General features: G+C 33.4%; 1 protein-coding gene across 1 annotated transcript; it reads right to left on the bottom strand.

Annotated features, from left to right (window-relative positions):
• Positions 1–207: 207 nt before the first annotated feature.
• LOC121408006 (enoyl-CoA delta isomerase 2, peroxisomal-like) lies at positions 208–5,048 on the bottom strand. Its single transcript, XM_041599305.1, has 5 exons — positions 4,715–5,048; positions 3,952–4,130; positions 2,927–3,062; positions 1,925–2,079; positions 208–1,272 (listed from the first exon to the last, which is right to left on the bottom strand). The coding sequence occupies exons 1-5, from the start codon at positions 4,855–4,857 to the stop codon at positions 1,106–1,108; spliced, it is 780 nt and encodes a 259-aa protein (XP_041455239.1). The 5' UTR covers positions 4,858–5,048; the 3' UTR covers positions 208–1,105.
• Positions 5,049–9,472: the final 4,424 nt, after the last annotated feature.

The raw sequence follows: 9,472 nt of genomic DNA on the forward strand, positions 1-9,472 counted from the left end.
CAGCAAAATAATGGTGAATTTTTGAACAATTTGTTGATAAGTACTTTTACTTTCAAAGGCAGTGATAATGAATACAAATGACCAATTTGTAAAGGTAATATCAAATAATTCAAAGAAAACTTCTACTCTTGTTGCTGTATGTTGAATTTTTTAATATTGTATACATAAGTTCAACTTTTTTTCTTTGAGGAAATTAAAAAAGTATAAATAACACAAATTTCTTTTCATAGTCCTTTCTTCACACATGATACAAAACAACAATCATCAAACATTGCACAATAAAGTAAACTTCACGTAAGAAAACCTGAAGATAGAAGGTTCAACTCTCATGACTTGTCCAGGATTCAAAATCAAAAGCACTGATTCAGCTGCTAATTCAATTATAATTACAATAAGTGAAAGATCAAGGAGGGAGCATAAGCTGCCATTATATTTCAAGGAGTGCCCCCCCAAAAAAAAAACACATACATAGTCATTACAAAGTTGTCATTTGTGCCCCCTCTATTTCAAAATCCAAGATCCGTCACTGATTGCAATCTTTTATGGAAGACAAGAAATGTCAGAGCTTCATTCATAAGCCCAGCAGTCAGTTATTCAACTAGATTTTTTTTTTTTGATAAATCAAATTTGCTTGAAGATTGAACTGTCTCATCAATCTGTGATTGCAGAACTGCAAGCATTTCAAGAAAACCAAATTCCTGACTTTTCCCTTCAAAATTCCATGATAATTATTTCAAGTCATTTCCACTTTCACATGTTTTATATTTGTTGCAGTGAATTGTTTGCCATATCAAACGCAATGAAGTTAAACTAATTAGTATCATTACACAGCCTCCCCCCAAAAGAATTACCATAGCCAGTCATCAAATGGATGTTATTTTAAAATATCTGATTCTTTGGATTTTTGGCCAATCAAAACTCTGTGACTTTTTCCTGATTTGAGGTATTATAAAATTCCCTGATTATTCCCTTAAATGGATAAAAAGAATGGGCTGAGAACCCAGTAGTAAATTCAATTCAGGCAAGATCAAGCAATTATTTCCATTCCATGGACACTCTATTTGATAATATGATAATCAGGCACAGGCAACTACTTTGATTGGATTTACATTTTGGATGCAAGCAATCGGGCTTCCCGAATATATCCTTCGAGCCAGTCATCCTCATCTTTCTCTGTCATTCTTTGAATCTCTTCATCTCTTTTAGCCCTGATGGGGGCGCCATACAGCTTGTCTTTTGCAGCGTATACACACCCTCTGTCGAGCACTTCACCTACAACATTTACAGATTACACAAAACAAACTGTTGTACAAGAGCCCCTTTTCAGTCCATATGTTTCATGACATTTTTAGGGGGTATAAATAAAAACAATACAGAGTTAATTTATTACTTAGTATGACTATTGCTCAACTTCAAAAAGAAAACCCTGTAAATGATTACAAAGAGGGAATAATTTCGTGTAGGAATAGCTGTTTGAATGAATTTTTCCTTACTGACATGTCTTAGAGTAATTTACTTGCAGCACACCAATCTAAGTGTATAACTGAAGTGGAGTAAATAAAAGTCACAAACAAGCAGAACACATTGGGCATGTCAATCAACAATATCATAATGATATCGGCTGATAAGTTCATTCCAGAAAAGTGATAAGTCCCGCATGGTAGTCTTATTGGCATAGTCCTTCTTGTAGAACTTGGGTTGATTAAAGATTTGAAATTGAATATCACATGAAAAGATTAGATTCATGTAAGCAAGCCAAATATAGGTTTTTGATGGGTATTCACAGTCTTTGGTGATGCTGAATTTCTTATGCAATTTTCTATTTAATAGATCCACCTGCCTTCAACCCCAAAATAACTGGCGGGCACTGGTAACAATCCAAATGTCATGACACGGCCCTAATAGAGTTAGTCTGAATTCTTACCTGCAATCTCATTGCCATAGCGGATAGCAGCAGCCATGAGTTCATTTTCATCTACTGCTTCATCAATTATATCTGCCCTCCGTGCTTCTTCTGCAGTAAAGCGTTTGGAAAATATAGCTGCATCTCGGAGTGTTTGTGATCTGTGCAACTTTAGACTTTGAAGTAATAACAATAATTGGAATACTGATTAATGAGAAACATAATAATGGTTCTCAAAAATACAAATATTTAGAAGGGAGCAAGGTACTGTAGTATATTTCTTGAATATCATCCTATTGAAAAGGCAAAGTAAATATTTGATATTTTCCAAATGAGGTTATAGGTAACAAAATGTATAATGTTGAAAAGAGTGAGTGAGCCTTTACAGTTCCCAATTTCTTTACTGTAATGGAGTTTAAATAGGATAGTGAAGTATGTCTGTTGAGTTATAAAACAATAAAGAGAAGAAAATAATCAAGATAAATTATTCTTAGAAAGCATGAATAGGTCAATGCATTATGAATTCCATTTTGGTGATTGAGGTCTGGAACTAAAGAATGATACAATCAATTGTACGATTAGGTCTATAGATGACAAACCATGTTAAAAAAACATTACAATTTATCACAAATAATGATTAAACCTCTCTCTGTGACTCCCTAAGGAAGCTAACACCCAAAACAACATACCAGTACATAAATTGGCTGAAACAGGCCTATATTGGTGAAAAGGGGTGAATTTGAGTAAAAACCTTTAGCATTTTTACAACAAGCAGTACAACCAACTATACAGTAAAAGAAGAGCGGTTTGTATTCTTGCACACAACAATGACAAGTTGTTCCTTTCACCCTATTTTATTGGTACGGTAATAAAGATACTACAATGCTTGAAATCCAGTTTCAAATCTGTTACTATGACTGGCAATCCTCTGGCAAGTTACCTGTAATAACAACTTTTGTTCAGAAAATATGAATAAAAATTGAGTATGTCAGCTTACAAGTCAATTCATAGCTGGATAATTACCCGACTGGAGAAGATTTGATAGGAGAAAACTTGATCTTGAGTTTGGTTTCTGGAAGGCAGAACCAGCCACGCCCTTTTTTCATCACCCTATAATCACAAGCCATGGCAAAGATGGCACCCATGCCAAAAGCATGACCTGTAGTAAAACAGAGGGAGGAATTAATTTCATTTCTCAGGGAATCTTTTTCCATTTTATTTTCAAATTTTGTGGGTAGGCATATGAGTTTTTAAAGCCCATCTAAACCTTTGGTAAAATTTAAATATATGTGATTTCAAATTTGGCATCGAGAACCCTCTCTCATAAATGTTTTGATTTTTTATTAAAAATAGCTCTTTTTGAGCACTTATGCTACAATTTCATTATTTGGATATTAGAATGCTACTCACAAAGATTATACCTCCTGACATTTTTAGCCCATTCCAACTCACACTAATGCGAGGTTAGACTAAATGTATGCTCTGAAGGGATTTTACATTAGCAAGACAAAATATGCAATATTTTTGATAGGACATTCAACCAAATTATATTTGATGTAAAATCAGTGAATTTATCCAAGAAAACACATAATTTTCATTTCATATTCTTCATATCAAAATCATTTTTGGGCATACAAATAATTCATATCACCTACCAGTCTAAATTTGAATGGAGGAACTACCAAAAACTTAAAGTCTAAGTTTAAATCAAAACATGTGTATGGACAGCTTAAGTAAAAAAAAACATTGGACAGGTATGTAACAGAGATTTTAACACAATATTCTAAGGAGATTCAAAAAAGCAGTTTGAAAGAATAAATTTTCATATTGAATCTAATTTTTAATTTATCATTGAAAATCACCTTCCATGAATATTATTGCGAAATTTATGTGTAGACAGTATATAGTATAATAGTGATGCATTTTTTTTTTGGGGGGGGGTATTCCATACATTATGCCTGTTATTACAAAATATAAAAATAATGTGTCTTGCACAAGGTAATGTGATAACTTTAAGGTGCGTTTTCTTTAATTGATATTACATTTACCATTTATAGCTGCAATGGTTGGCAACGGAAATAATGTAATTCTCTGGAGGAGGTCATCATTTTCAATCAAAAACTTTCTAGTTACATTCTTCGTTTGTAGGGCAATCCAATGTAGATCCAGTCCATAGCTGAAGAACTTTCCTTGGCCAGTGAAGATCAAACATCTTACATCTTTATTTCTAGGGTACAAAAAGAGTGTCATTTACAAACTAAAAGTGAGTTGGACAATTTCCAAGAGGGATTTTCCAAGTCGGATTTGAATGGCAGAATTGGAATAACAATTCAATCATACTTTGATTCAATTCACTTAAAATTCATGAGAGAAACTATCAACTTACAAATAAGTAGAGAAATTGTATTAAGTGTATCTGAGCCTGAGCCTCGATTAATTAAAAAAAAATTCTGCATGGGCACCTGTTTATGTTTTGGCTTTCTCTCCTTTAGAATGTGGCATTACTTGAAATTTGAAGAATATATCTAATATTATTATTATTAACCCTTGTAGTTTTTGGACAAAATTATTAAGAAAAATTTGAAAAGCTCCCCCACCATTAACTAGATCCATTCTGTGTTTTCTTCCTGAATTCATACTTCAGAGGAAGAAACGACGCAACGCAGGCGGATCTCTTCAGAGAGACCTTATGAGATCACTTGCCTACACCAAAAATCGCATTTTCCGTTCACGGGTTACACCGGCCTCCTGTCACTGATCTGATTACTACGGTTACTTGCATAAATCAAGCGATAGTCTTCATCTATTTACCTTTCTACCTCAATAAGTGCTTCCCTCATATCATTTATAAATGGTTGATTCCATTTATTATCTCCTCTGATCATTCTGATGACGGCGATGCCATCTTTAGTGATATTCAAACTCACAGCTCGAAGAGTAGTAGCAGCGGACATGATCGAACCACATACACGTGACAGAAACAGTGTAAACAAATATTGCGCAATCCAGTCTAGACGGTTGAGAGACTGGTAATTCGGAGTCTAGACGAGAGTCCACACTCTTTCAACTCGGTGGTAAATGCCTCGTATAGTACGAAGCATGGAGCTAGCTCTATGGTATACGAAGAGTAAGTTGTACCATAGAGCTATTAATAGCTCCGTGGTTGTACCTTGGTCACATTTGTTCTACGGCGGCCGTACGGCGATTCAAAACCAGCCATTTAACATTTTTTGTACCAGCTACATGTCGGTGGTTATAATAAAAATGAATAAAACGACTGTTTCCGACTCGCCGTACGGCCGCCGTAGAGCAAATGTGACCATAGTATAAGTTGAACTACAAATTATGAGTTCTTAGGGAATATGGAATATTTTGTCATTTTCCGGAAGTCAGGCTTGGTGACGTGACAAAAGGGAAGTAGGGGCTGGGGATGGGGAGGCGGGGATCTCCTGCTGCTATTTTCACGGTATCTTCGTTCTCGGATGGCACGCACGAGCTTCGAACATACACAGAATTTTGATAAAAGTAGGTTTTCTTCGAGGAAGTTCATCACAATATTCAATGTAGATTTATTTTCTTCGGCAAAAAAAAGATGAAGGAATCCTGGATCAACTTCATATTTCTTTCATCTGCATGCCTGTATATAATACTAGGCATGCCGATTATCGAGGGATATTCTGGTGTGGCATCTCATTAAAAAACAAAACAAACCCCAGACTTATTTCATTTCGTATATACAGTTTATGTTGTATATCTTTCCATTTTCCAATCAAGATCTAGTTCCCTTCCTACCCAGCTGCCATCTCCTTCTCTCCCTCCCTCATCTCTCTTCCTTCTATTGCCCCTTTCTTTATTTCCTCCTTTCTATTTTTTCCTCCTTTCTTTATTTCCTCCCTCCTTTCTTTCCTCCTTTGTTTCTTTCCTTTTCTTTCTCTCTCCCTCTGAATCTTTCTCTTTCCTTTTCTCTCTCTCTCTACCAAATCTTTCTTTTTCTCTTTCATTCTTTCGTTTTCTTTCTCTCTCTCCCCTCTAACCTCTTTCTTTCTCTAAATTTTTCTTTTTCTTCCTTTCTTTTTCTTTCATCTTTCTCTCTCTCTAAATCTCTTCCTTTCTTTTTCTTTCCTTTCTTTCTTTCTTCCTTTCTATTTCTTTCTCTCCCTCTTTCTCTAATCTCTTCATATCTCTAAAACTTTTCCTTTCCTCCAACCACTCTCTTTCCTTTCACATCCTGATAACTTACACATACATTTTTTCTCCACCTTACCACCCTATCCTGCTATCAAGCTCTGATGAAAACCTCCCTGGATCTTTTAAAAAGAATCAGAGTAAATCAGAGAGCTACACATTACAATTTTGACGTTTTATTTATTGACAAAACACCAAATCTATTCAAAGGAACTTATCACAAGCAATTAATGTACATGTATATAAATGTTAATACTAGTATTTGTAACATTTTATATACAAACCACTGTATATCAATATGGCAAGAAGGCCCGCCCTCTTGCATTTCATGACCATACATTCTTCTACAGCTCTCTATTCGCCTCAACAATAAAAAATTGTAATATAGGCATCAATTCTGATACATAATAATGTCCAATGTCAACAAATTTGATATTTGAATAGCACTTTTGAAAAAGCGTTCATAAGAAGTAATTATTATTTTATTAAACTTGTAAAAACAATTAATCTAATGTACCCTGTTTCTTAAAAAAACATACATATAACATCAACACCCCAAAATCTTAAAGGTCGAGTCAACCTCAGAAAAATGTGGATTTGAAACAATAGAGAAAAATCAGACAAGTATGCTGAAAATTTCATCACAATCGGATGTAAAATAAGAAAGTTATGACATTTTAAACTTTTGCTTATTTTTCACAAAATATTTGTATGCACAATTTAGTCACATGCAAATGAGAGAATCCATGATGTCCCTCGCTTACTATTTTGTTTATTTTATTGTTTGAATTATATACAACATTTAATTTTTCTAGATTTGACAATAAAGACCAACTTGACTGAACCATAAAATGTTAAACAATTTTAATTCCACATGTTCAGTGAGAAATAAAACTTGGTTTCACAGGACAATGAGGATAAAATTTGAAAATTTCATATTTCATGTCATAAAATACAAATGAAATATTGAGTGAGTGATGTCATCAGTTCCCTCATTTGCATACCAACCAGGGGAGCGTTTCATGAAAGGGATTTTATCCGACAAGTCTTGTTTTATCTGACAATTACCATAGTAACAGTACCTGTCAGCCAATCAGAATCAAGGAAAGTTGTCAGATTTGACAACTTGTCGGACAAAAATGTTGATGAAACACTCCCCAGGCTGTGCATATAACTATTTTGTAAAAATGTCATAACTTTCTTAATTTACATCCAATTTTGATGAAATTTTCACAGTTGTGTTTGCTGGATTTTTCTCTTTTTATTCAAACCAACTTTTTGTTGGGGTTGACTTGTCCTTTTACAGAACTGTGAAAAAATATCAAGCTCCTTGATGCATTCCATATATATCACAATTCCAAAAGAATATACAGTCTTAAATCATAATTGTGCTTTAAAACGCTTTTCATGCTTAATTGCTCACTGACTGGGCTTCCTTCAATTAAATTTTATTAATTATAGGGCAGATTTCACAAATGCAGAATCATGCACAATCAACTGCAAGATTAATTGCTAAGCTTTGTGTTACAGGCCCCTCAGCTTTCTATGTAAATACAAAACATTATACCAAATTGAGAGAACATTAGGAAAGTTATGACAACTGTTGAGTAGATTCAACAGTTGATTAAAGTAATAAACAAGAGTTTAAAGACTGAAAAAGCCTGAACATCTGAAGGATTGGTTTATAAAAAAGGTCATATTGTTCACATATTTAATAATTCAACTTAAGATTTTGATCATTTCAGTGATTGGCAGTCAAGAAGTAATAAAAATCAACAATTATTAAACTCGATGAATAATTTAAAGACAATAAATTATAGTAAACACATACTTCCAACCAATCAGTAACAATACATGTAGATGACAGATTAATATCAAGCATCGCTTGAAAGTGGTGCCAAAATTAAAACAAAACCTTTCCAAAAAATAATGGAACTGGTTTATCAACATTTTACATGCAAAGAAGGTTGCGATTGGAAGCTGATATCATGGGGGGGGGGAATTGATCTTGGCAAAGAATTGTACACCTTACATTTTTGTATGTATTTGTGTTTGATGAATTTTAGGAAAATATTGCATTTGATATGACAGAGTTTATGAAAAGTGTTCGGTTATACAAATCCACTGACATGAATAAATAACTGCAGAAGAATATTTTAATGAAAATGTTGTTTTACTTTTCAATATTAATATGAATTCAGACTTCAGAGACAATGATTTCCTGCAGAAAGTGAAAGATAGATTAGAAATATAAAGTTACATCGTTTTTTACTTGTCTGAATGGGAGTAAATATTGACCATATCTCAATTTTTCATGCGCATGATTTAGCATTAAATTATGTTATACAATTTTGAAAATAGTATTCATATAATGCAGTACTTAACTTTTGTACAGAATGTGAATAATTTTCATATATTCCAAAACATTAATCTATCTCCTGGTCCCATCCTCTCATTTTTTATTATTTATGATAAACAAGGCCAAGACTCCACAACAAGCACTACAGCAAGGATCTGCAAGTGCTCAACATGATCACACATGCTTCAGGTAAAGTGAAATAATGTTGATTTATGCAACATTTATAAGACAATAAAAAATCAAAGGATACATACACATCTGTTATAATCTATTATATTATGTTTTAATAAGAAAATTAAGTGCAAAGTTGCACTTGCTCATTGTAGGGAGTTATTCAATCCACACCTGAAAACTATGAAGTGAGCTATTATTTGTTTTCCTTGTTGATGACAAAATAAGTGATATATGTTTTACTAAGGGTTCTGTTGATGGATATGTTTTTTTCTGGAGGTAAGGTTCCCTCATATTCAGTTGGCATGTTAGACAGTTATGATGTCACTAGTAAATATGTGTGGAAACAAATGGCACATTAATAGAACATCAGCCAATAGAAAATTCTGCAACGCAGCAGTGTATGGGGGAAAAACTTGAATGGTCTCTCAATGATTTTTCACTTTTTCAAAGCACTCAGTGATCGTTTTAACATAGAACAATTTTTTCGGGGCTCCATTTTTGGACAGTAACAGAGACACTGGTAGCATGGGGAGTCATGTAGCTCAGATTTTTAGAACTGAATACATTGTTATACAATGCCTTTAACAGAAAAAACAGTTCTGATATATTGGTACATGATGCTTGTTTTGTCTTGTAATCCATGTATTGACATGCCATTTGTTTGGAATGGAAACGGTGGACCTGGTCTCTTATGTATATATATATATAAATATATATATATATATATTGTTCTCTTCATCCATTTCTTCACAATATATATATAAATATATACACATATATTATATCATTGTATTTGAACTTGAATAAAGTCATGATGAAACATCAATACATATTTGAAGCAACCATTCTGA

Source organism: Lytechinus variegatus, chromosome 2, assembly GCF_018143015.1.
Source record: "Lytechinus variegatus isolate NC3 chromosome 2, Lvar_3.0, whole genome shotgun sequence".
Lineage (NCBI taxonomy): Eukaryota > Metazoa > Echinodermata > Echinoidea > Temnopleuroida > Toxopneustidae > Lytechinus > Lytechinus variegatus.

Coding starts and splice junctions, on each gene's coding strand:
- LOC121408006 (XM_041599305.1), bottom strand. CDS start 4,857: ATGTCCGCTGCTACTACTCTTCGAGCTGTGAGTTTGAATATCACTAAA. Junction 2,080..2,926: donor ATCAAATCTTCTCCAGTCGG/GTAATTATCCAG, acceptor ATTACTTCAAAG/TCTAAAGTTGCACAGATCAC. Junction 1,273..1,924: donor CTATGGCAATGAGATTGCAG/GTAAGAATTCAG, acceptor TAAATGTTGTAG/GTGAAGTGCTCGACAGAGGG.